The following is a 27,829-nucleotide window of genomic DNA, read 5'->3' as shown; positions in this document are numbered from 1 at the left end:
AGCTCTAAGGCATCTTCTTAATTTAGTGATCAATACGGAAGGGCCCAGCCCACTGTGGGTGGTGCCATCCCTGGGCTGGTGGGCCTGGATTCTATAAGAAAGCAGCCTGAACAAGTCATGGTGAGCAATCCAGTAAGCAGCACTCCTCCATGACCTCTGTATCAGCTCCTGCCTCCAGGTTCCTGACCTGCTGAGTTCCTGTCTTGATTTCCTTTGATGAAGAACTGTGATATGGAAATGTAAGCCGAATAAACCCTTTCCCTGCAACTTGCTTTGGTTATGGTGTTTCATCATAGCAATAGTAACCCTAACTAAGACATCTTGTCAAGCAGGTCTTTTAGATGTTCTTTCCACGTGGCAACTTCTTCCCACCACTGGTCCTTTACTGTGTGGTTCTCTGCTTCTGGTATATTCTCTCCAACTTTCTGGCTTACTAAACTGTTTGCATTCTATAAAACTCACCACACATCTTTCCCATAAGACTTGCTCAGAATGGAGGTCCTAGCTGATGCATCAATGAGGTAGGTGGTCAGCCCATCGAGGTGGCCAGTGGGAAGATTTTAAGGAGGGGACAAAGTTCAAAGCTCAAAATTCTACAGAGGTGTCCCAGAACAACAGCACAAAGGTCCTCCATACTCATCAGTAGTTCAACAGTAGTGGCTTTGTGTGACCTAATCATACCACAGAAACTACAAGTCTCTACCACAGAGATAACCGCTTGACCATTATAGGGGGGCATCTTAGCATTTGATGTAGAAAAGGGCTTCCAGTCTTGGAATTCTGTTTTCTCTGGAGCTCTCTAGACCAGAAATAATTAAAATGCCTCCCCAGGTCATGCAAGTGACGCAGATCGAGAATGCCATGTCTGAAGTGAGGCAAAGGCAAAGTGGTGGGGACCGTGAACACGCTGTGCAGCAAGCAGCCCGGTACAATTGCAAACAAGCCTCATGCACTCCTGCAGAATAAGCCATAACATTGCTTGTTTTCTTAAAAAACGAGGATGAGGAAGAGGAAGAAGAGGAAGAGGAGGAGGAGGCAGCAGCAGCCACCAAGAAATCTAACAAGGCCCCACTATGAAACCCACATGTGAGTAAAGTATATCTGTGGTCAACTTTTGATCCACCAGACCTTAGCTTGTGGCCCTTGTTCTGTGGCTTCAGGAGGGCCATTCCATATGAGTTAGGCTCTTCACAGCACCCCCACATACACAATGCCCATGTCCTCAGTGAGACTATCCAGGGTGACCGCTTTCTCAGAAGTATGAAGTCTGGAATCTGGAAGGATCCTCTTTTCTGGTCATTGAACAGTTAATTCTTTTCTGGGTGAAAGTTTTGGCCAGAATTAACAGGAGCAGGGTGCCCACATGCTTGAAGCTTTATCTGATTATTCATGCTCACAATTCCTTTTCCCACTTTAAAATTCTCTTTACTTACCATATTCAAGTCCTAAGCATGAAATGTATATGTCACATACTGTAATAAAAAAAATCTCCAAGGACTTTTTCCTCCTACAAAGCCCACATTTATTGTTTTCTTTCCTATACCCAAGACTTTCAGCTGTACCTAATTCTATGTTTGGTAAGCTTTAAACCCTCTAAACATTTCCATCAGGAGCCTTTGCATCAACCTCTTCCAAAATGTTGGTTTAGTGTTTTCCTATGGGGGTTAAGGAATCTAAGCAAGGAAGAGCTGGTTCAGTCGGATTCTGATGATCCTTGAGAAATAATTTGTCCTTTTCACCTTTGTGCTTATCTGCATTCTGGATGGACTGGGGTGGGGGCGCAGCATGTCTTTAAGAGCTGTAAGTGATTAGAACCCCATGGGCTCAGGTTCTAATCCAGGGTCTGGCACATTCTAGGCACCTCACGAATGTCGGTTGAATATTTATGGCCTATCTAGATGCTCTAAAGCAGTGGCTCTCAACCTGTAGATCGCGATCACCAGAGGGGTTGACTAGCAGATATCCTGTATATCAGATATTTGCATTTTGTCTCATAACAGTAGCAAAATTACAGTTATGAAGTATCAATGGAATAATTTTATGGTTGGGGGGGTCACCACAACATGAGGAACTGTATTAAAGGGTCGCAGCATCAGGAAGGTTGAGAACCACTGCTCTAAAATATACTTTCTATATCACAATGAGCTCAGATGAGGGGAAGCTGGACCCGGGAAGATGCTTTTATGGAAAATATTGAGCGATACAGAACACCTGCAGAAAGTCTGCGGAATTCCTGCTGTGGAAACCTGAGAAAACAATACGGCAGGATGCTTCAACATGCTGCAATGCTGTATTTTAAAACACGTGACTGGTCTACTTGTCAGGGTCCACTCTTTAGAGACAGTAAAAGAGAGCAGATTTGGACTATTTGTGTGATGTATGCCCTCTGATTTCCCTCCACCCATATTCCACAAGATATAAGATGAAATGTATTCCAGAAATGACCCTATCTCAGAAGACAAATGTCCTAAGAAACAACACCTGAGTTAGTCTCTGAACACACACACACACACACACACACACACACACACACACACACACACACACTCTTATACCCCAAAACTCTATTATTTTTCTATGCATATGAAAAATGTAACTGGAAAAAAATGATGGAGAGAAGGAAGACATTTAAAATATAGCATTACTTTAAAAGTATATTAGAAATATACTTATCTCCTTTAAGCATTAATTATAATTATCCATTGTGTAATGAAAAAAAAAACTGAATGGATTCCAAATGTAGAAGCTTGGTTCAAGAGTGGGAGAACCCTTTTAACTATTCCTTTTATAGATTAAAGGGGACAGAAGTACAATTCATTGATTTTTAAAAAAAAAAACCTAATCATAATTTATGGCAGTACCTCTTATTAAACAAGCCCCCCCCCCAAATTTTTAAAAACTAAATACAAAACATATCAGGAACAAATATTTGTAGTGAGATGCTAACCTACTTCCTTAAAGTCAAGAACAGGACAATCATGTTTGCTATTGCTGCCATTCGGTGTGGTTCCAGGACTTGTCAGCTCTGAAATAACATGGGAAAAAAGAACATGAGAAAGGAACAGAAAGGAGAGAAGGAAGGAAACGGGAAGGGAAGAAAGACGAGACCAGAGAAGAGGAGAAGGAGAAAAACCGAGTCTGAAAGGCGTAAGAATTGGAACAGAAGAAAAGTGAGGTTGCCATATGTATTGTTGTTCTAGCAAGTTCATAGAAATAAGAGGAAATTTATTCAGTTAAACAGGTTGCAAAGTCAGGACTCACGGTCCAGTTGCATTGCTACCCACCAGCAGGAAACAGCAAATGCAATGTCAAAGACAACGTTTCAACAGTAACAGAAACAAGGTATCGAGGGGGAAAAAAATCAAGCAAGACTTCATAGAAAATATTAAAATTCCACTAATGAGTATTAAAGAGTCCTGCCATGTTTGGGAATAAAATGAGTCCACACCATAAGGAGGTAAACTGTCCTTAAACTAACTCATAGTGTTAATACAATTCCAATTTAAAAAAATTACATTAGGCCAGGCGGTGGTGGTGCAGGCCTTTAATTCCAGCACTTGGGAGGCAAAGCCAGGGGGATCTCTGTGAGTTGGAGGTCAGCCTGGTCTACAGAGCAAGATCCAGGAAAGGCACCAAAACTACACAGAGAGACCCTGTCTCGAAAAACCAAAAAACAAACAAACAAACAAACCCCCCAAAAATTAAAAAAATACATAGGATTAATTAATTATTAATTATTTTATATTTAAAATTATTTTCTATTATAAATTATAAATTATTTTATATTTAAAAAATGAAAAATACTCATATTATTGAATTGGCTAAACTGAATTTTCAGTTTTTAGGAGAAAATACACACTCAGATTTTTTTTAATGGTAATATTTCAAAATAAAAGCTGAATAAAAAATTCCAATCATCTAATCAAGAACATTTGACAATGGCAGTGTGATGCGATGCTCCCAAACCCAGTCCTCTGGCAACCTTTCTTCACTGTCACCAAAGGAAGAGGGACAAAAGATCAAACACAAAGCATGGGACAGACGTGGCTGCGGGCTACCACATCGCTAAACTAGGTCCTACAACTATAAAAAGACACCCCAGGGCTGGAGAGATGGCTCAGCCGTTTAAAGGCTAGGCTCACAACCAAAAAAAGACACCCCAAAGCAACTTTGAAAGAAGTAACAACAACTGCAAATACAGGCCAAAATTTACCGGAGGGCAGGGGGAGTATAATCAACATCTGTTTTTTAAAAGCTGTTTCTGAGCTCTCTAAGAATATGGGGTGGTTTTTTTGTTGTTGTTGTTGTTGTTTTGGATTTTTTTTGGCTTTAAGAGATCCTTTCTGACACCAAAATCTCTCAATGCATTAGGAAAGTCCCATTAGTACACAGGAACATTATGTTTTCTAAGCGGTTAGCATTTCCTGTGGCAGCTGGAAAGAGTCAAGGCAACACACTATTTCATAATGTTTCCTGGGTCTTTGTGTGAAGATCCGGGGCTCCATTCTCTTTCATTAAAGATGGTTACAGGAGGACATCACAGGGATTGATAACTATTCTTTCAAGGTCAGGGTCATGACCAATACAGTGGATATTCAGGACTTTGTTACAAAGATGTTGATTTAGTTACTTCTCTGCTGCTGTGATAAAACACCATGACCATGGCAACTTATAAAAAGTTGGTTTTGGTTGATAGTTCCGGGGGATTAGAGTCTGTCATGGTGTGGAGACACAGCAGTAGCAAGTGACAGACACGGGTGACGGACAGGAAGCTGAGAGCTCACATTTTCAAATATAAGCATGACAGGGAGTGAATAGAAGTGACAGAGGGCTTTGAGTCTCAAAGCCCTCCCACAGGAATGCACTTCCTCCAGCAAGGCCACAGCTCCTAAACCTCCACAAATAGCACCACCAACTGGGGACCAAGGGCTCAAATGACGGAGACTATGGGGGACATTTGTCATTCAAGCCACAATGGTAATAAAAAAAAAAAAATCTAACAATGGATCAATGTTAGTGTGTTTGCTTGCTTGCTATTGCTGTGATAAAACACCATAACCAAAAGCAACTTTCGGGAGGAAAGGGTTTGTTTGGCTTACAGACTACCCTCCATCATCAGGGAATACCAAAGCCGGAATTTAATCAAGCAGGGCAGGAACCTGGCTGAAGGAACTAAAATAGAGGCTATGGAGGAGTGCTGCTTACTGGCTTGCTCCCCATGGCGTGCTCAGCCTGCTTTCCTCCAGCGCTCAGGACCACCTTTCTAGAGGTGACACTACACCCAGTGGGGTGGGCCTGCCCACATCAATAATTAACCAAGAAAATGCCCTCCAGGCAATCCGATGGAGGCATTTTCTCAATTGAAGTTCCTCCGCCTTGTGTCAAGTTGACCAAAAACAAACAAACAACAAGAACAACAAAAAAAACAAAACAAGATAATTAGTAATCTTAGTAACTGCCTAATCTTTCTCCAAAGCATAAAAACATTCATAGGAGAGTTTAAATAGAATGAAAATATCTTAAAATATTCCTAAACGTAAGAAACATTGAGCTTATGTTAAAAAAAAAAAAAAAAGGGGGCTGGGGAGATGGCTCAGAGGTTAAGAGCACTGACTGCTCTTCCAGAGGTCCTGAGTTCAATTCCCAGCAACCACATGGTGGCTCACAACCATCTGTAATGAGATCTGGTGCCCTCTTCTGGCCTGCAGGCACACATGCTGTATACATAATAAATAAATCTTTAAAAAAAAAAAAAAAAAAAAAAAAAAAAAAAAGAGTTCAGAGGGTCAAATGCTTATCATGCCAGCATGAGGACCTGAGTTAGGATCTCCAGAATGTGCATATCTGTAATCTCCACTCTCCCAGGTGGAGGCAGGAGGAGGAGACAGGTGAATCCCTCAAGTTCATGGGCCAGTAAACTGAGTTTATGCAGGGGGAGCCAACGACCACCACCACCACAACAACAACAACAAAAAAAACCACCTATCTCAAACAAGATGGAAGGTGAGGAGCATTCAGGGTTGTCTTCTGACCTTCAAATGTGCACTGCAGTATGTATACCACACACACACACACACACACACACACACACACACACACACACACACACACATACCATATACACATTCTCATAACATATGTGCAAATAAAAATAAAACATGAACCAAAAAATGTAGGAAACATAGAAAAATCTAGAGAAGGAAATAAGAGCTTCATAATCTATACTCAAAGAGAAACACTGGTAACATCTAGTTCAATATTTCAGACCCCTTAATATGATACATAAATGTATATTTACATAGGTGTGATATTTGGGTCATGTTATAAACGTCTTACTTCCTTCTTCCCATTGCTCCATCTTGTTCCCTTTCCCCTTTAAGTCCTGAGTCTTCACTCTACTTCAGTGTCATATATATGTATTTATAGACCTAATATTTAAAATCTAGAATCTGCATGTGGTAGAAAGTATGCCACATTTGTCTTTGTGAATTTGGTTTATTTTTCATTTCATGACGATATCCAGCTCCTCTCCCCATTTTCCTGAAAAATGACATCTTTTCTTTTTTTATGGTCAAATAAAACTCTGTGTGTGTGTATGTGTGTGTGTGTGTGTGTGTGTGTGTGTGTGTGTGTGTGTGTACATTTTCTTTATCCATTCTTCTGTTGATGACCCTCTTAGTTGGGTCCACATCTTGCCTATTGTGAGTGGTCCTGCAGTAAACATGGATATGTTTAGTATCCATGTAAAGTATCTTTTTGGTATGCTGTGGTACAATGATTTGGTGGTACATGTCCACCAGTGCTCCCTCTGAATTGTAAGGCGGGTTCTATTTTTAGTTTTTAGGTGTCTCTACACTGTGGTTGTTTGTTTTTGCTCTTTTGGGGGTCCACCATCCAGTTCCCAAATAAATCACACATGGAGGCTTATTCTTAATTGCAAATGTCCGGCCTTAGCTTGGCTTGTTTCTAAGCCAGTTTCCCTTTAAATTATTCCATCTACCTTTTGCCTGTGAGCTTTTCCCATTCTCTTAGTTCTGTAAATCTTACTCTGTGGTTTGCTGTGTAGCTGGGTGGCTGGCCCCTGGAGTCCTCTTCCTTCTCTGGCTACTTCTTCCTCTCCACCCAGATTTCTCCTTCTATCTATTCTCTCACCTGCCAGCCCCACCTATCCTTTCTCCTGCCTTGATATTAGCCACTCAGTTCTTTATTAGACCATCAGGTGTTTTAGACAGGCACAGCAACACAGCTTCACAGAGCTAAACAAATGCAACATAAACAAAAGTAACACATCTTAAAATAATATTCTACAACACCACACTAATATCCACCATGGCTGAATCAGTTTACACTCCCACTAACAGTAAAAGAGTGTTCCTTTTTCCTTCACATCCTTGCTAGTGTTTATTGGTGTTTCTTTTCTGGATGACTGTCATTCTGCCTGGGGTAAGATGGAATTTCTGTGTTGTTTTAATTCATATTTCCCTTAGGGTATTGAGCTATTTTTTCAACTATTTATTGGCTTTTTGTATTTCCTATTTTGAGAACTGTTTGCTCAGTTCATTTGCCTACTTAATAATTGGATGATTTGGGGTGTGTTTTTAAATTTCACACAATCTCATTTGTCAATATTTAGAATTATTTTCTGAGTTCTTGGAGCCCTTTTCAAAGTGTTCTTGCCTGTGCCAATATCTTGAAGTGTTTTACCAATGTTTTCCTCCAATAGTTCCAAATTTGGGGGTCTTACATTAAGGCCTTTGATCCACGTTGAATTTGACTCTTAGGCAGGGCAAGAGATGTTGTGGCTTTTCCCATAGGAACATCCAGTTTTCCCAAGCACCATTTATTGAAGAGGCCATTTTCTCCAATGTGTATTTTTGATACCTTTGTTAAAAAACAAGTGGCTGTAGCTGTTTGAGTTGATTCCTGGGCCCTGTATTCTAGTCCATCAGTCTACATGCCTGTTTTTGTGCTAATACCATGTTGATAAACTTCATTTTAATTTCCTCTTTTTGTTATATGCCTAGAAATTCCTGGAATTTTAATTTTCATGGCCCTTTGGTATTGGGTAATTATAGAATATTATTATCTATTTATAGATAATTATTATCCCTTTATAGAATATAGTTGGAGAAAAAAAATCTTCCTGTGTAGGTATTTGATAAATACTTCCTGGTGATAAAAGCTACCTGTGGAAGAATAGGAATCTAAGACGAAAGGAACAGGGGATTCTTCCATCTGGGGACAGGACACTGTTGACCTTGGGACCAGAGCAAGCCTCCACTGGGGTGAGTCAGCTTCCCTGGCCTAGTCTCAGCCCTAGTCATTGTGCGCTCAGTTTAAATAAAGCAGAATCAACTTTCATGTTTTATGCATATCAGAACAATGATTGCTATAATAATTTTTAATTTAAAATTAGTCATTCTCAGTGAAATTACACATGGGCAGAGCAAGCTCTAAAAATCATATCTGATGATAAATTCTCCTAGTTTTTTTTTTTTAAATCTTATTTTAGTTCAAACTAAACCAGTGAACATCATGAGCAGGAACCACACACGGTACAAAAATAGAAGGGAGCCCAGAGCTCAGGTGGCTCTTTTAAGAGCTTTTGTGGCTGCAGGTGAGCACTGTGGGTATTAGATTTCAGGGCTCCAGTGCTGCCAGGAGATGCTCTGGGATGAGCAGACAGGACCAGACAGATGGAAAGGGAGAGAAGAAAAAAAAAAAATGACAGTGTCAGAGAGCCTGCCTAACATGCACAAAACCCTGAGTTCAATCCCCAGCACTGCAGTGAGTTCAGGCCAGTCTGCAAATTGGTGAGACTCTGTCTGAAAGTGCAATTTTAAGAAGTGGGGGCTGCCAGCCATGGGGCTGGAGAGATGACTCAGCAGTTAAGAACATGGGCTGCTGCTGTGAAATAATCCTTCTGTACACTGTAAATATGTATTACTCTCATTGGTTAATAAAAAGCTGACAGGCTGATAGCCAGGCAGGAAGTTAGGTGAGAAAGGCAAACTGAGAATGATGGGAAGAAGGAGGGTGGAGTCAGGATAGCAGCCAGCCAGCTGCCAAAAAGCAGTACATGTAAAACAATAAGGTAACAAGCCAATAGCCATGTGGCAAAGTATAGATAGAAGTATGGGTTGATTTAAGTGTAAGAGTTAGCTGGTAGCAAGCCTGAGCTATCAGCCGAGCATTTGTAATTAATATAAGCCTCTGTGTGGTCATTGGAAGCAGCTACTGGGGCTGGAAAAACTCCGCATACAGGCTGCTCTTCCAGAGGACCTGGGTTTGATTCCCAGCAATCAATAGTGTCTCACAACCATCTGTAACTCCAGTTCCAGGGTCTCTGGTGCTGTCTTGGACTTCACAGACACAAACTAGACATGTAAGCCAACATCCATACATACAAAATAAATTAAAGAGTTTTTTGTTTTTTTTTTTTTAAAGGCAGGGGCTAACAGCCCAGTGGCAACAGTGGTAAAGTGTTTGCCAAGATGCAAAGGCCCTCGGGGTTCAAATTCCAGACACCACACACACACACACACACACACACACACACACACACACACACACACAGTATGGAATTTGACCTCTTCCTAATACTAATTTGAAGTTGCTGAAGGAAGCGAAACACAGAAGGACAATAATAATAATTTTTTAAAGACACAGAAAACCTGCAGCCATAAAAGAAGAGTCAAAAACAAAGTCAAGGGCAGGTGTCCTTCTGCGTGGCCTACGTTCTTCACGGCCAGTCAGCCTGAGGCTCACCACCAGCCACGCCTACGGAAACACGCAGCAGAGTGGCTGGACCCCAGGCAGCCGGGAGGAAAGTATCGCAAATCCTGTGGTGCCTCCTGAGAGCTCGGAGGGTGCTTGCCGAAAACGTGAGGTAGATGCAGGACAACGGTTACAAGCCAGGGATGATTTTTTTTTGTTTGTTTTTTTTTTTTGGTTTTTCGAGACAGGGTTTCTCTGTGAAGCTTTGCGCCTTTCCTGGAACTCGCTTTGGAGACCAGGCTGGCCTCGAACTCACAGAGATCCGCCTGCCTCTGCCTCCCGAGTGCTGGGATTAAAGGCGTGCGCCACCACCGCCCGGCCAGGGATGATTTTTAAAAGGAAAACTTTGACTGAACGCATTAGCTGTGTTGTGGTGTGGTTAAAATGAGAAATGTCCCCCACAGACCCAGGCTTTTAGAACACTTGGTCCTCAGGCGGGGACACTCCTGGGAGAGGTTAAGGAAGTTGGCCTTGATACAGGAAGTATGTCCCTGGAGGCGGGCTCTGAGAGCTCACAGCCTTGCCCGACTTCTAGTCCACTCTCTTTGCTTCATGAAGAGGTGAGCTCTCAGTTTCCTGTTCTGCTGCCCCGCCTGCCATTTGCTACCATGCCTCCCTGTTATGATACATTCTTATCCCTCTGGAATCAGAAGCCAAAGGAAACTCCTTCTATAAGTTGCTTTTGGTTATGGTGTTTTATCATAGCGACAGAAAAGTAACTAATACAGTCATTTTAAGTGCATCTCTTTAGAGACAGTATGTAGTTGTTTAGTGAGGTGTGTGTGTGTGTGTGTGTGTGTGTGTGTGTGTGTGTGTGTGTGTGTATGTGTACTCGTGTGTGTTCCCACATGCCTAGTTTAGAACCCAGGGCCTTGTGCATGCCAGACAAGTATTTCACCACTGAGCCCAGCACAATACTAACTTTTAAAGCACTAGACAAGCTTCTTTTTTCCAAAGTAATGTTTTCCCATTATTAGTTATGAATCCGATGAGTCAACCAGGCTCTGTCAGTTGAAGTAGAAGAAAGGCATTGATTACAAAATACTTTTCTAAATCCAGGAGAGACTGCTGTGTTTATGGAATGCCTTGCAACTTATTTCAGGCCATGTAATCCATGCTTGTCTATACCAGGAGTACTCAAAATGAGGGCGAGAAGTACCAGTTCCCATCCCACTACAGTATTCAGGCAGTGAGCCAGAACCCAAGACTAGACCATTTATAACTCGTTGTGTTGGGAAACTTTATACAGTTGCTTGTGGAACAGAAATTTTGGATGCTATTGAGAAATGACTGACTGGGGTGTCCAGGGTACTGAGGTAGAGGTAAGATGAAGTGATGGTGCCTCTTACTCTCTTCTCTTTCCAGGTATGATGATTATTCAGAAATATACAACTCCACCTTAGAGCAACCATGATTCCATTCTGTCTGAGAACATGTGCGAAATGAGCATGGGAATGACGCAGCTCTGAGGTCACCCTCAGAGGCCTCCAAAGGGAGGAGATCAAGTTTAAGAGAACATAGGTAGGGCTTCCGGGGTGTCACCTTTCTCTGCAATGACATAGAACCAACTCAAGTTTGGTTTCATGGTTACAATTTGTGTGTAACACCTCTAAATATATATTGCCTAATGTGTGTTTTGCCCGGCCATTTTAGATACCTCAATCCCTACTCAAGATTCCTGACATGCCACAGATGGTTTATAAGACCCAAATGACAGGAATGACCTGGAAGTCACAGAAGGAGAGAGTGCAGGGGACCAAGTGTGGTATAGATACACCCACAGACACCTGGAAGGGAGTTGTCTATGCTTTATACCCCGTCTTATCCCTCAAATTACAAATATTTTTTTCTTACAAGAAAAGATTAAAAATATATTATTGATAAGATTTTGCTAGGTGATGTATAGTGGAAAATTTTGACACACACATATGCACAGAGACAACAACAACAAAATATTGAAGTCCGGTGTAGTGGTACACACCTTTAATACCAGCACTCAGTAGGCAGAGGATCTCTGTGAGTTCATCCTGTTCTACATAGCAAGTTACACACAACAAGGACTATATAGTGAGATCTCATCTTTTAAAAGAAAAATCATAAGAAGCTAATAAGAAAATAAAAACTGCACAAAAATCATAGTGGAAAAGGGTGAGCAGAGGACATTCCCATGACATTATCAGAAAGATTGATATGATTGCCTGCTAAAGACATTCAGTCCACTTTGCTAAAAATAAAAGAAAGAAGAAAATAAAGTAATGGAATATGTTCATTTTGCTATCAAATTGCCCATTACTTTCCTTTAAAAAAATAACATTTCACTAATGGATTCCCAAATTCGTTGGTGGAAATATGCAGAGAGAAAAGATATTTTTATGCTCATCATACCTATCTACAAGATGATAACTGCAAAGAAGGGAAAAAAGGTAACCCAGAAGGCTATTACAGCCACTTGTAGGAAGGTGTTTGGCATTACTGGCAATAGACTAAATTAGTATTATGTGCCTCCTGATCCAATGCCGAGAGCAAGGACGCAGGTCCCAACCAGTGTGCTCCTGTTGAACAGGCAGAAATGCAATACTGAGGAGGCACCAGGCAAACCGGCACTGAGGGATTCTGTGGAAAAGAACTTGCTTGGACTCTGAAAGTATTAAAGTCAAAGAAGACAATGAGAGAATGGAGAATTGATCCACACTGGATCAGGGAGACGTGTCAGCTCAGCATAATTCATGATCCTGGATTAGAGTCCAGAAAAGCAAAATGACATCAGCAAGATCTGAAGGCCCACAGGTCGCACACTACTTCTCTATTTGGGTTATTGCACCATGTTTTAAGATCCACATTTATTTAATTAGCTATTTATTTATTGTGTGTCTGTATGTGGGTGGGTGTGCATGCCTCAGTGAGCATGTGGTGCTAAATGACAACCAGCAGGAATTGGTTCTCTCCTTCTACCTGTGGGTCCCAGGGATTTAACTCAGGTCACCAGCTTGGCAAGCGCCTTTACCTGCTAAGCCATCTCATTGGCCTGCCCCATGGTTTGATATGACGCTAATGTGAAGTGAAATTTTTTTGAGGAGAATTTTTAATATTAAGTCAATAGATTGTTGTAATATTTTTATAGTTGATTAGAGCTTTAAGTGATAAATGAAAAAAATTCATGCTGGGGATGTAGCTCAGTTGCCAAATATTTGCCTCGCATGCACAAGGTCCTGGGTTCAAGCCCCAGCACCATATAAACTGAGCATGGCAGTGCATGCCTATAATCCCAGCAATGGGAGGTAGGTACTGGAGGATCAGGAATTCAAGGCTACCTTAAGCTACATAGAGAGTCTGAGGCCAATCTGGGCTATACAGACCTTGTCTCAAACAAAAGATAAAAATGTTGGTGACTACACACAGTGACATGGATAAATTGTCATGTCTTCGTGCAATTGATGCTACATAGCATGAAAAATGAAGACATTACTGCTACATGTCCCTGCAATTCCCTTCTTGACAGTTCAAGATAAGGTGAAATGGATTCATCAAGATAGACTGATAAGCCGAAGTTACCAGGTGAGGAGAAAGGCGCTGACTAATGGGAGCCTCAGAGAGACTTCTGAAACTCTGGAATGTTTTGTAGCTTCACCTGAGAGATCCAGACAGCTAGCTGATTTATCAAGTTGTTCATCTCAGGTCTTTGTGATTGCTACACGAAAGTTATAATATAATTTAAATAATAACACCAACAAGAAAAGATCATTTCTAAGAGCTGACAGGAAGCCAGCAGACTTGAGTGACATCTGGGAGCAATGATTGACATTTTCTAAAAGGCAACTGGGCAGTAGGTAAGAAGTGAAAGTGCCCAGATCTGTAAGATCAGTCTGAAGCAGAGATCCAAAGATACATGTTGAAATGATCCAAAAACATATTATGAAACCATTATAAAGTGATACATGATTATACAACCATTGAAATAATACAATTAAGGAATAGTCAAGGATGTGGCAAACATTTATGATACAGGTAGATGAAGTTAATTCCATATGTACACAGTTGCTCATTATTTATATGTTCTATATGTTAAAACAGTAGTCTAGAAAATGTCCATGACATTCTCCTCTGGGGTGTGCCATTGTGACAATACATTGATTTTCTTTAAATATTTTGGCGTCTTCCACTATATCTGACATAAACATGTATTATCTTAATGACTGAAAATTATAAAAAATCAATCTCCTGGCTAGAGATATGACTAGCATGTGTAAAGCCACAAGTTCAAGCCCTAGAACCTCCTACATCTCACCTAAGTGTGGGAGTGTTTGTCTGTAATCCCGGCACTCTGGAGGCAGAGCCAGGAGGATCAGAATCCGAAGACACCATGGACTTACTGAGTTGGAGGCTATCCTAGGCTATGCAAGTCTATCTTAAAAGATGACAATGCAATTTAATTTTTTAAAAAATTGGTATCTTCTTAGCTAATGATCACCAAAAGACCAACAGTTTTTCAAGGAGGACCAATCCTTTCCCTGAGAATTAAGCTCCAGGCTTCCAGCTCCCAACATTCTGCCCAGAACCTTCTTTCTTCCTTTATCCCTCCTTCTCAGACCCCCCAGCAATCTCTGCTTTACTTAACTCTTTCCCATAAAATTCTTCGGAAATATTTTTTCCCACTATTTAGAGAAATCAAAACACACCCAAAGAATGTAGACAAGGTTTTTTTTTTTCTTCTTCTTTGTAACGGCGCTATTACCACATAACCAGCACTAATGGAGCCACAAGGAAGCTGGGGCTAAGCTCCAAGGATGTGGGCTGCGGAAGTAGTACTCAAAATGGCTGCGAGACACTCTTTTTCCTCAGACTCCCGATCTCCACCCCAAGATCTTGGGCGGCCAACCTCTGCTCTTCCCACACAGCCCAGTTCAAGCCAGCAGATTTTCCTCTCTAACACACTTTACCAATCAGTCCATTCCCATACTGAAGCAAGAGAAGACATCAGAAATGTGAATTGCGGTCTTGACTGGAATTTTTTTTCAATCTTTTATTTTCCTAACATGTGGAATGTATTTCACCAGGCAAGTAGAATAATGAAGACCAGTGGATGCTCCAAATGCCAGCGTTTTCATAGATCTCTGACATAGATAGGAACACTCTTAACGGGTTGCCTGGAAACCTGGGCAGTGTTTTCTCCAAAGAAAATTGTGTGCTACATCAAATGCAAGAATGCCTTGGCTTAAGATCAACTCTTATCAGGGCACCAGGAGATTTAATAATTAACAAAAACTGTGGCAACAGAAAATGCAATTGCTTCTTGAACATGTAGAAATCTTGACACCTTAATTCTAAGTGAAGAAAATCAGCATTAGACTTGGCTTGCTCTTAACACACTTCCTTAAACACAGTCACTGAGCCTCATTCTATCAATCTGACAGATGTTTCACTGCCAACCACTTTCCGCCATGTGTACACTCCCCTTCATGCTATCCAACAGAAGAAATGAAAACAATTAGAAGTCATTCATTAATCAAAACCCTTCCTTGGTTTCCTGGATGAAAAGGCAGGAACCAGCATCCCTGGAAACACTATAAAGCTAAAAGAAGATGCAACCAGATGACTGTTCAGGCATAAACAAGTTCTACCCTCCACTGAGAAAGGAGAGGGCAGGTGTTTATGTTGATGCTAAGTAGGGGAAGGGTGAGCCTCATATATCCATCATATTTTCATTCATAATGTAGTACTGAATGTGGGATACAGCTCAGTATAGAGCTTTTCCTAGGATGCAGGATGTCCCAGTTTCGATCCTTAGAATCACCAGGGGAAAAAATACACAAGAAAGTATTGAATTTGCTGTATTGGAGGCACATGTTAGACCTGAGGGTACACAGGTGAGCAGAAGGGTATAAGTCTAATGGAGTCCCATTAGTCTTCTCCACATCCATCTAGTCCCAGCCCAAGCAAAGTAAGAGAGACAATGATCCCAGTGCTGGGGATATCATGGGTGAGGAGCTGAGTTTGATCCATAGAACCTATACTTTAAAAAAATCAAAAAGGCCGATGTGGGAGGCAGGGACCATGAATCCCTGAGGCTTGCAAGCCAGCCAGTCTAGCCTACTTGTTTAGCTAGAGACCAGTGAGAGATCCTGTCTCGAAAATAGGTGGAGGTCTCCTGAAGACTAACTTATCCCATGGCCTCCTCATACGTGTGTATACATGTGAACTCAAGCTCAGATGTGCACCCAAACATATCACACACACACACACACACACAGCAATTACACAGAAACTATAAAGCGGGGGCTGGAGAGATTGCTCCATGGTTAAGAGCTCTTGCTGCTCTTGCAGAAGACCGGGTTCAGTTCCCAACACCCACATGTGGCTCACAACCACTTGTGACTCCAGTTCCAGGGGGTCCAGTAAAGTCCTCTGACCTCCAGGGGTGCATGGTACATACACATACACTCAGGTGGACAGATGTATGCACAAAGTTTAAATAAATAAATCTTTAATTTTTATACTACTAAAGACTTTTATTTTACAAAATCACTAGATTACAAAAGGCACATGGTTGAGGAAAGAGACTTCATAAGAACCATACCTGATGATGTGAGGACCTGCAAGCAAAGTTTAAAACTGGAAGGAGGCAGTTGGGAGCTTGTCCTCTTATGTGGCAGCTATAATCAATAGTTTTTCACAGGGACCTGCCATAGGGTTCCATTTAGTCACAGACGTTTTTGGTTTTTTGTTTGTTTGTTTTGACTTTTTGTTTTTGTTTTTCGAGACAGGGTTTCTCTGTGTATCCCTGGCTGTCCTGGAACTCACTCTGTAGACCACACTGGCCTCGAACTCACAGAGACCTACCTGCCTCTGCCTCCTGAGTGCTGGGATTAAGGGAGTACACTACCATGTCTGTCTTCACAGAGACTTTTCCATGAAATCCCTTATAGGTAGGAAATGTTACTACATTTTTACAGACTATTTAAGATCTATTCTTAACACCTCCTTACTATATAGCTTTTCAACTGCACTTTTCTGAAAATTTAGTGAGCCCAGATGCGCAATGACTTCATGATACTCGATTATAAGCCAACTTTTATATATATAATCTTATTTTCCCCCTTTATTGTAAATAGATTTTTTTCTCATATAATATATTCTGATTACTGTCTCCCCTCCCTCCCCTTCCCCCCAGATCCACTCTCTTTCTGTCTCTCAATAGAAAACAAACAGGCTTCTCAGGGATAATAATAAAATAAAATAAAAATAAAAATAACCCATCAGACATGGACAAGACAAACAAACCAAAGGAAAAGAGCCCAAGAGAAGGCATAAGAAACAGAGACCCACTCCTTCCCACACTCAGGAACCCCATAACAACACTACACTCAAAGTCATAATGTATACACAGAGGACCTGTACACACCCCGTGCAGGCCCTGTGCTCATAGGAGCTTTGATTGTGTCAATTTAGAGGGCCTTGTTCTCTTGGGGTCCTTTGTCTCTCACACTCTTTCTGCCACCTCTTCCACAGGGGTCCCTGAACCCCAGGCTGCAGGGGAGGAATACACACACACAAATTAAATAATCTTTTTTTTTTTTGTTTGTTTTTTTTGTTTTTTTCGAGACAGGGTTTCTCTGTGTAGCTTTGCGCCTTTCCTGGGACTCACTTGGTAGCCCAGGCTGGCCTCGAACTCACAGAGATCCGCCTGGCTCTGCCTCCCGAGTGCTGGGATTAAAGGCGTGCGCCACCACCGCCCGGCCTAAATAATCTTTAAAAAAAACCAAATCTATACAAGTGGCAGGGACCAACACATCCTGGTTGCACAGGGAGATCCTTAGAGCAGCTCCCTTTCCACAAGTCCCCAGGCGGTATTCCACCCCCACATCCAGCAGCTCCCATCTCCACTCTGAACTTCTTTCTCCTCCTTTCCACTGATACACACAGTGCTCTCTTCTCCACCTCCACATCTGCTTTCCTATTGCCTTTTCAGCCTTAAGCTTCCCATTGAATGGCATCTCCTCTCTTTCCTGAAGTTCATCAGCAAGCTCTCTTTAAGTCCTTGTGTCTGGGTCTTGTGTTCTGGCTCCCTCAAGTGAGCAGAGGGATTTAATCCATACCCCATTAACAATCTGATGGATTTTATTAGTCAGTATTCAACAGGCAGATCCCAGATGGATGAAGTCCATGCCTGGCCATTTCATAAGATGCTGTCCAGCCCACAAGCTCAATGACTTGATCCTTATCCAATCAGCTTGTAGCGATAATGATGGCCCCATAATCTGCAACATGATGGCTTACATCTTAAGAAGCCATTTGCATGAGAAAGACAACATACCACGAAGACCCCCAAACAGACATTACGGTCTGGTTTCAGGTTAGTCTTATTGCTGTTTGACTCTGACAACTCCATCCAAAAGGCTTTTACACCAACTCTCCCAATTCCTATTTGAGCATTACTATAAATCACATACCCTTTCCCACAGAGACACCCCAAAATCCCTTCTTGAATCACTGTTCGACGTTACTAATTCTAACTTGCCCTGCAGAATGAAACAGATTCACCATCCTCAAGTCCTTAGGGGGAAGTCCAAATTCTGCTACTTTAAGACTTCAGCCCATACCTTTGTCTTTAGCCAACCTGCCAGTCAGAAGGGCTACACGAAGCTTTTTCTGTACCAATGCTGGAGATTATTCATTTGCTCTTTCAAATTCACCCTCCATTTTCTTTCCAGAGAAACTCAGCTTTCTGGACAGGATCAGCTAGGTGCCCAATATCCCTGGATGTGGTAGTTTGAATGTAATTGGCTCCCATAATCCCATATTCCCATAATCTCATAGGGAGTGGCACTATTAGGAGGTACGGCTTTGTTGGAGTAGGTACAGCCTTGTTGGAGAAAGTGTGTCACTGCGGGGATGGGCTTTGAGGTTTCATATACTTACGATACTGCCCAGTGAGTCAGTTGACTTCCTGTTGTTTGCAAGATGTAGGACTCTCAGCTACTCCTCCAGCACCACATCTGCCTGCACACTGCCATGCTCCCCTTCGTGATCATAATGGACTGAACCTCTGAAACTGTAATCAAGCCACCCTCAATTAAATGTTTTCTTTATAAGAGCTGCCATGGTCATGGTGTCTCTTCATAGCAATAGCAAACCCTAACTAAGACCCTGGATATTCTAATGGAATCTGGCCAAAGGGGTGTACTGGCAGGATATGATAAATGGGGTACATGGAATATGAAATCAACATGTATTTCCCCACCCTTTGCCTTGCTGTGTGATTACCTCTCTCTACAAAGTCTCCCTCCCCCCGCCCCCCGTCTCTCCCTGTGTGTGTGTGTGTGTGTGTGTGTGTGTGTGTGTGTGTGTGCATTTGCTAGAGATAAAATCTAACACTTTTATGCTCAGCCAGGCCATAGTCTCTCCTCTCAGCCTCAGCTGCTATCAGGGGCCTGCCGTTCAGCTCAGGGGCCATTGGATCTGGTGTTAGTGTTCTCTCTCTCCTCTTGCATATTGGCTGTAGTATTAAGGCAACTCCACGTAATTAAAAGGGAAGTTTATTTTGTGGGGTAACTTACAAGTAAAGGACAGGTTAAAGGGTCCAGGAAAGGTGTAGCGCAGTCCAGTGGTGTTCTCTGGAAAACTCTGTTCAATCTACCTCCAGTGTCCAGGATCCGGGAACCAAGAGAGCCGGCACATCCGGGTCTCGGGTCTTAAGGGCTCCTGTCTCGGCCCCGCCTTGTAGGAGTGACAATTACCAAAGCCTCAGTGGGGGTAATACTTCCAGGTCAAAGCTGGAACAGCTACCCCACTACACTTGCACACTGAAGCTGGTGTCTTAAGATGCTTCATTTTTCCCATGTTGAATTTTTTCTTATCCTGCCTACATTTTCATAAAGGATTCCCTATCTGAACTCCTTTCAATTAGCCACCCATATGTTGAATCTTAAATAGGTTTTATTTTTAGAGCAGTTTTAAATTTAAAAAAAAAAAGTTAGGAAGCTAGAATGGCCACATTCTCTCCATACGTTCTGCAGCTGATCTACATGGGTACTGACATTCTAAATTAGTATGGCATGTTTGTTTCAAAATGGATGCATTCTAGTTAATTGAAGTCCATTCTTCATGCAAACTCTTAGTTTTCATCTAAGGTGTAGCATTCTGTCCCATCCAGGGCTCATCCTCTCCAGTCATCAGTTTTCTTAGGCTCCTCTTGACTATGACTGTTTCTCAGTTTCCCTGCTTTCTGATGGACCTCTTCAGTTCTGAAACATACTAGCAGGATTTGCAGACTGGCAGTCACTATGTATCAAGATGCATAATTCAGATATCCATCAAGAGTCCCCACTGTCAATATGACTTTCACTGTTGGTGCTGACCTTGGTCACCTGGCCAAAATAGTGTCTGCTATTTCTACACTGTAACACTACTTTCCCCTCTCTTCTCTCCATACTATATTCTCTGCAAGCCCCTATGGGCAGCCCACATTTAAAAAATTGGGGGCGCGGGTTTGAGGCTCAACAGCTGAAATGCTCACCTTGCAACAGCAGGTTCTGAGCATTTGATCCCTCGAACCCATGTGAAAACACTGGATATGGTGGTATCTGTTTGTAGCCCCAGTCATGGGCACAGCAGGGGTACAAGGACAACAGACATAGTCCTGGGGTTCACTGGCATCAGCCTAGCCTATATGCTAAATTCCAGGCCATGAGAGACTCTAAAAAACAGGGTGTTGGGTGACTCAGGAATGACACCTAAGGTTGACCTCTGGGCTCCATCCCCACCCTCACATATCTATTCACCAACACACACACACACACACACACACACACACACACACACCCCACAATGGATGGGGCTGTTGCTCAGCAGTTGAGTGCTTGCCTAGTATGCTTGACACCCTGGGTTCCAACTTCAAAATATAAAACAGGAACAGGCATGTTTTATCTCCCTAAATGGGGAGTAGAGCTTTCGTGGTTTTTTTTTTTTTTTAATTGAGGTAAGCTATTCATACGACTTATCATTTTAACTATTTTTAGGTATTTCAATTACCCCTTTTATGTAGGACAGTCTTTTCCTGGTGGTACTGATCTCATGCTAATTTTGGCATCATTCACCCAAAGTGACACGTGCCAAGTTTTAGCACATGAAGAACTTCAAGTAAATGAGTTTCCCTCATTTTTATCTATTTGATCTCTCTTCTTTAAGCCCTAACATGAGATAATCAAGGTCTCTGCTAGGGAGCCAAGCTCTACCTACTATTGCCTCCTGTATTCATTCTTTTTTGAAAGAAAAATTGTTTCATGTGTATGGGTGTTTCACCGGCATGTATGTCTGTGTACCAAGTACACAAGCCTAGTGACCATGGAAGCCAGAAGAGGGCTTTGACTCCCCTGGAACTGAAGTGACAGACAGTTGTGAGCTGCCACGTGGGTGCTGGGAATTGAACTCAGGTCCTCTGGAAGAGCATCCAGTGCTCTTAACGGCTGAGCCATCTCTCTGACCCCTGCATTCATCCTTCTATCCTAGTTTTTCTTCATGTTGCCCTTTTTACTTGAGCTCTCCTGGGGCAAGGACCTAAATTTCATTTATCTTTGCGTCTCTGAGATAGATGAATGTCCCAGAAACACAGCAGCTGATCAATAAATGGTTATAAATAAGGGAAGCAAAGAGCAGACATGAGTACAAGTGGCCTATTTATTCCAAAGAGGAGAGAGCTCATTAATGAGTCACCTTGGCCAAGAGTGGGAAGTGTGTGGTCATGCTTGTTCATCCTATCATACCCTGCCTCTGGGATCCTTTGGTCAAACCTATGAAAACTCATGACCTATATCTATGTCGTGCATCCCTGCCTGGGCATTTAAATTAGGAGGTTACAAATGCTATGTGGAAATACACTTAGATAAAGATGCTACTATTTTTCATGTGAAAACTGGCAACAATCTAAAGGCCCAACAATAGGCTAATAGAATTACAGGTAACCCATGTGATAGTGTAACAAGAGGTCATTAAATACCATGTTGAACTCTGCTTGGGTAGCTATTGGGTAAATTTGTCCTTCATGCTTTCTCAAAATTTCTCCTCTGAACAATGAAAACATCTGTAACTAGAAAAGGAAGAAAAAAGGTCGTCACATCTGTGTTTTCAAAGTGGTGCACTATAGCATGAATCTTAAAAGGTCTTATTAATAAAAACAAACCTGGAGCTAGGTATTGGGGTCAGCGCTGGAAGATCAGAGAAGCAGAACAAACCACAGCTACCTCACCTCGCCAGTTCCTCAGCTGATCCTGTTTCCTCAGACTGGAAGCTTCTGAGTCCTCATCCAAATGAATCTCAGCTGAACTGCTGCTCAAAAGCCTAAAAGTTTAACCGTCCCTAGTTCCTGGTTTTCACACCTTATATACCTTTCTGCTTCCTGCCATCACTTCCTGGGATTAAAGGCGTGTGTCACCATGCCTGGCTGTTTCCAGTGTGGCTTTGAACTCACAGAGATCCAGACAGATTTCTGCCTCCAGAATGCTAGGATTAAAGGTGTGTGTGCCACCATTTTCTGGCCTTTATGTCTACCTAGTGGCTGTTCTGGTCTCTGACCCCAGATAAGTTTATTAGGGTGCACAATATTTTGGGGAACACAATATCATCACAGTGCATCTACCCTTTCAAGCCCGAACACCCCACAAAGGATAATCAAAACGTGGAGTTAAAATGTCCCAGCTGTCATGACCACTACCAGGCTCACTTCCACCCTCATACTGAACATCCCAAGGGTGTGAGTCCCAGGAAAAGAGAACCCAGAGCTTCTCACTCATTCTTCGGCTCTGCTGGGCTCCACTCTGGACATTATTTTGCTTGTTTGACTTGCTTTTAAAGTTCTATTCCTTTAAGTGACTATAATGTAAAGCCACTTAGCAAAGCACAGTTCTGTTCCACTCTGCTCTTGTGCAGATGGAGCAAGAGAGGCCCAGTCCACCAAATACCACAAGAGCCAGGTCCCAGTCTCTCAATCCCCAGGAAGTTGATAAACCAATAATCCAGTGAAGGCATTATGTGGGCTGACAGTTGGCTTAGAGGGAGTTTGAAGGGAGAGAACGGAAGTGCAAAGACTTCTAAACATCTTCCCTTTCCTCTTGTGTTTTATAACAGAAGCTTTATTGCTTTGTATTTTTGCAAAATTCATTCATTTAAAATACCATAATACATACACAACAACCAGGAATGAAAATAAAACAGGAGTGCAAAATGTAGTGTTTTAAATGGGAACTGCCCCACCTAGACTCCAGGATTTGAATAATGAGTCCCTAGTTGGTGCTTGGGGGTGGGGCATTTAGAAGGAATGGTCTTGCTGGAGAAGTATGTCATTGAGGGCAGGGCTTTGAAGGTTTAAAGCCTTATATCTCTCTGCTTGAAGAAGTGAGTGTTCAGCTTACTGCTCCCGCAGAGTCTACAAGCTTGTTACCATGCTTCCTTGGGATGGACAGTCCACTCAAATGACTCTTTCTTCCATATGTTGTCTTGGTCATGGGGTTTTATCACAGCAACAGAAAAACAGCCAATATACTGACTAGTTCAACAATGAACCCAAGATGGTCTTTCTGGAACTCAGTCATGTGGGTCTGAGCTTCACTCCAGGACATGTTTCCTCTTTGTTAGTGAAATGTTGGTTTTTAAACCCATGAAGTGGGAGTTCTTGATCTCATTTATTTGGGCCTCTTGCTCATCAGACATGATGATGGTGGTGTCCTTTTATTATATTGCTTTTTTGACCCTTTTTAACAGTGTTCAATATATTAATAATCTCTCCTACATTGTTTTTCTTAAATCAGCATATATATATGTGTTAAATAACATTCTGATGTCTTGGAACAAAGGATATTTTGGGTTTTTGTTTTGTTTGTTGTTGTTGTTTGGGTTAATTTGGTTGGTTTTGGTTTTTTTTTTTTTTTTTTTTGGTTTTTCGAGACAGGGTTTCTCTGTGTAGCTTTGCGCCTTTCCTGGGACTCACTTGGTAGCCCAGGCTGGCCTCGAACTCACAGAGATCCGCCTGGCTCTGCCTCCCAAGTGCTGTTTTGGTTTTTTGAGATAGGGTTTCTCTGTGTAACAGCCCTGGCTGTCCTGGAACTCCCTCTATAAATCAGGCTGGCCTCAAACTCAGAGATCCACTTGTCTCTGCCTTCTGAGTGCTAGGATTAAAGGTGTGTGCCATCAACGCCCAGCTTGGAGCAAAGTATTTTTCAACATAACCTATTTTTTGATTCTTACTCAACTAAATTTTAGAATTATGTGTGAGCAGTTGTCAAAAAGTATTTATTGAGCATAGTGATGTGTGGGAAGTCTAAGTCTAGTCCAGCATAATGATGAGGAAAGGCTATACAAAGCCTAAACACAACTGTGTTGGGCAAACAAGGCTGTAGGACATCAAAGCACCATTGTATGGAAGGTTGGCTTGACCTCAGAACAAATAAACACAGTTCTGACCTCACCCCTGCCTCCTTACCCAGTCCTAGGATCCCTGCATGGAGCAGGACACTACCTCCCAAGGCCATTCAAGAAAGCCCTCTGATGCTTAACCCCCGCAAACTTGCTACTTTGGAAACAGCAGCTGGTAGCACCTATATCTCATTTCTACCCTGTCCAGCCAGGTCTGATACCTCACACCTTCCCAGCAAGGCATACACAAAGCCCTGCCTGGCATTTCTGCCCTGAAAGCTTCAAGTTTAGACTCTGGAATCAAAAGATCTGGCTTCCTGAAACTATGCAGCTATCTGGGTAGTTCTCAACAGGCCATTCAATCTTAGGGACTCAGACCTACTGGACAAAGTCTAAGGCCAAGCCCATTTTTTCAATGATGGCTTTATGCAAGCCAAGCCACACCCTAGTTAATCTCTAACCTAAAAGTGTGTGGTATTATGCGAATTTGTATGGGAAGCCTTTATTCATTTCCTTACTCGTCTAGTGTTAAGGGTTACAATAAATACAGAGAATGCAGAAGATGAATTAGATTCCTTGAGATCTCAAGTAACTCCAATGAAGGAATTAACTTCTCAACTGTTTGAAGGATCCTAAGTCAATGTCCCAGGGTTGTCTTCTAGGCTATGTGGGGGGAAAAAATCATTTGATATTTTAATTTGATCTTTAGTAGTCTCTGTTTAAAATCTTAAAAGCTATTGATTTTCCTCTACAATCTATGCTTAGATAGCCACAGCATTCACAGAACTTGCAACCGGGTGAAGATCCAAGCGAAGAAAACAAGCATCCTGAGATTCCCCACACAAAGGCAGTTACACAATGCAGGCATGCTCTGTAAGGAACATGCCTCAAGAAGCAGGGAGAACGGACAGAACCAGAGGCAGCCAAGGGCTGCAAAGGGCTTGCCCTTGAAAGTGGACCCGTGTCTGATTTGATGGTGCACACCTACAACCTCAGCCCCTGGGAGGCTGAGGCAGGAGTTTTACCAGTTCAAGGCTAGCCTGGGCTACATAGTGAAACTGTCTTTTAAAGAAAAATTGCAGAACAGCTGTCCAGCCACCACCTAGTCTGTAAAAAGCCAGAAGAGAAAGGAAATGGGTGTGGGGATGAGTTTTCACAATTGCCCCCGTAAACCCCTGTGGTTTATCTGGGGACAGGGATGCAAGTACTCCTCTGGGGAAACTTCCCATGTATTTGTTAAGGGCTAACCTTCCCACTCTCTCAACACAAACCTTTTAAAACACTCACAACCCCTTCCCTTATCAAAAGATCTCGAGTTAATTTTTTTTCCTGTGACAGCCACTACAAGGATTTATTATCCTGAATTTTTTGTTTTCTTTTACTTACTTCAGGGCTATAGTAATCCAAGTCTGGGGTGGGAACCAGATCTCCACTCCTTGATTCCCCTGACCACCTGTGCACTCTGAGAAGCAAAGGGTATGCTCAGCTTGTGTTTAAAGGGGAAGGGGAACCTTCCCCAGAATGTGCAATCACTTTACCACTGGGATTGTAAAAAGCAGTTTAAGAAACACCGGTGGAAAAAATCGGTCCTCACCTTCCTGAATTAGTAAGAGCAGGTGCAGAGGGGAGAAGACAGGTAGAGAGCAGCTGGTGCTGGTCCTGAATGTGTAAGCAGGGTGCCTGCTCAGGAAATGCCTCCCGTGGGGGTGGGGCGGGGGTGGGGCATTAGTCTTATGCACTGCCTCTGTCGCCTTTGGGGACAAGGTGCTAGTAAAGACAAGGGTCTTGAATTAATCTAAAAGCTATTCTCAAACACAGCGAAGGAAGTGAAAATACTGTAAAGAAGAATTTCTCCAGCTGAGAACACACAACCAGCCCACTGCCATCTTTCCAAAGGAATTCTGTAACTCAGTGCCTCTCGTAGTCTATCCCTACACAAGAGCCAGGTTCTTAACTAGTTATCTACACGCGAGGACGTGTCACCTTCCAGTTAACAGAAGAACAAAACATTGGGGGGTGGGGGTGGGGCGGGGAGTAGAATTGCTTCTGTCCTGGTTTGTCATTTTCTGCTTAGCCCAAGGAAAGGGCAGCTGCTGGGGGTGCCCAAGGGAGACAAGCTTCCGTAGCTGCCATCTGCCGCCTGCCTGGTCCTTGCAGCCTGGAGGAGTGAGTCCCTGTGCGCTCACTGCACAACGCGAAGCTGCAGTGGAGTTGTGTAACCTGGCTCAGGATGCAAAGCATCTACGGAAAGGCCACCAGGGCCAGTCGTGAAAGGCCGACCAGGCTGGAAGGACCCCCAAGACTAGGGGATATGGGGAGGGAGACCGTGTTGGACCCCCATCCTTACGGGTGGCTGGAAGTGGGGGGCTGTGCATCCTCTGAGGAGCCTAAGGCCGGGGGGGGGGGGGGGGGGAGGTGCAGCGAAGCAAAGCGCGCGACTCCGGAGTCTGCCAGGAGCAAAAGGAGGATGCGGCAGCAACCTAAGGACTCTGGGGGAGTTCTCAGGCTGTGTCCCAGGGAAGTGCCAAGGACATCCCCACTTTCCAGTTACGTAACTCTCACACTTTGGGCGGAATCTACTGAAACACGAACTTACTCATTCAAGTAATTAAAGTAGAAAGTCTCTCAACGGATACATGCAAAGGCCCTGGATGTTGTCTGAAAGGACGTAGCTGCCACCTGCAGCGATAGAAAGTGGCATCGTGTGTCTGTCCCCCCCCCCCCCCACCTCCGCCAGTACCCTCCCTAGGGTGGATGCCGGGTGGCGGCGGATGGCGCCCGCCGGTCCCCATCACGGAGTCGCCGTAACCGGCAGGTACGCGGGCGTCCGCCGCCCTCCTCCCCACGGCAAGACACCTGCCCGCGGTTACCTGCGGGTTGGCGGGGAGATGCGCGGCTTCGGGGACCCTCGTCGCCCTCTCCGAGGGGCCGTTCTCGCCAGGACTGTCCTCCCGCGCCGGGAAGAGCCCGCAGCGGCGCTGGAAGCGCGCCACGAGCTGCGAATCCTGCAGGCTCCGCAGCAGCTCGGCCATGGTGAGCCGCGACCCCCCGCTTCCCCGAGCCGCAGCCACGCGCGTCCGTGTCCTCGGCGTGCGCCCTGGCCTGGCGTTCCGCAGCCGGGTGCTCCGGGCGCCGGGCGAGCGGGCGGGGCGCAGCGCCAGCCAACAGGTGCGCCGCCCGGGTCCTAGCGCCCGCCCTGCACTCCGGGGAAACTCAGGTCTCCGCCTCTACCTGGCACACGTCGCGGGCCCCTTCCTCGCCATCTGGACGGCCCCAGCCCTCCCCACCCCCACCCCCACCCCCCCGCCACCTGTCTCCCCCAGGGCGCTCTCGCAATTGCTTTGAAGAGTCTAGGTGCTGGACCTGCAAGCCGACACCACTCTGACGGGCTAGTACAGACTAACCAGTAAGGAAGAGCATGGGGGCACCTGCCGGGTGCATCCTTCCAAACGCTGCAGGAAGCCTGGAAGCTTTGGGACCCTCCTTTCAAATCTGGAGGCCAAGATGAAGCTGGTCCCCAGCACACACACACACACACACACACACACACACACACACACACACACACACACACACGTCCCCACATCTTAGCTCCCTGTCCCCCCACTTTTGCCTGGTTTCTGCAAGATTAATTCCCAGGAGTCCGGCT

At 43.6% G+C, this 27,829-nt stretch overlaps 1 protein-coding gene across 2 annotated transcripts in view; it reads right to left on the bottom strand.

The window, feature by feature from the left end:
• The window catches only part of Sgpp2 (sphingosine-1-phosphate phosphatase 2), a 113,853-nt gene extending 86,533 nt beyond the window's left edge, over positions 1 to 27,320 (bottom strand). Inside the window, exon 1 of one of the 2 annotated variants that reach the window (XM_052749980.1) lies at positions 27,051 to 27,320. In XM_052749980.1, coding sequence (XP_052605940.1) covers positions 27,051 to 27,212 — 162 coding nt within the window. In that variant the 5' untranslated portion in view covers positions 27,213 to 27,320. The remainder of the gene's footprint in view (positions 1 to 27,050) is intronic. The other variant, XM_052749979.1, reaches the window with a different exon arrangement.
• Between the last annotated feature and the right edge of the window lie 509 nt (positions 27,321 to 27,829).

The sequence above is a fragment of the Peromyscus californicus genome, unplaced genomic scaffold (assembly GCF_007827085.1).
Source record: "Peromyscus californicus insignis strain IS unplaced genomic scaffold, ASM782708v3 Scaffold_21__1_contigs__length_65335640, whole genome shotgun sequence".
In the NCBI taxonomy this organism is placed as follows: Eukaryota; Metazoa; Chordata; class Mammalia; order Rodentia; family Cricetidae; genus Peromyscus; species Peromyscus californicus.
Note: the sequence above shows the minus strand (reverse complement) of the source record. Positions and strands in the feature narration are given on the sequence as shown.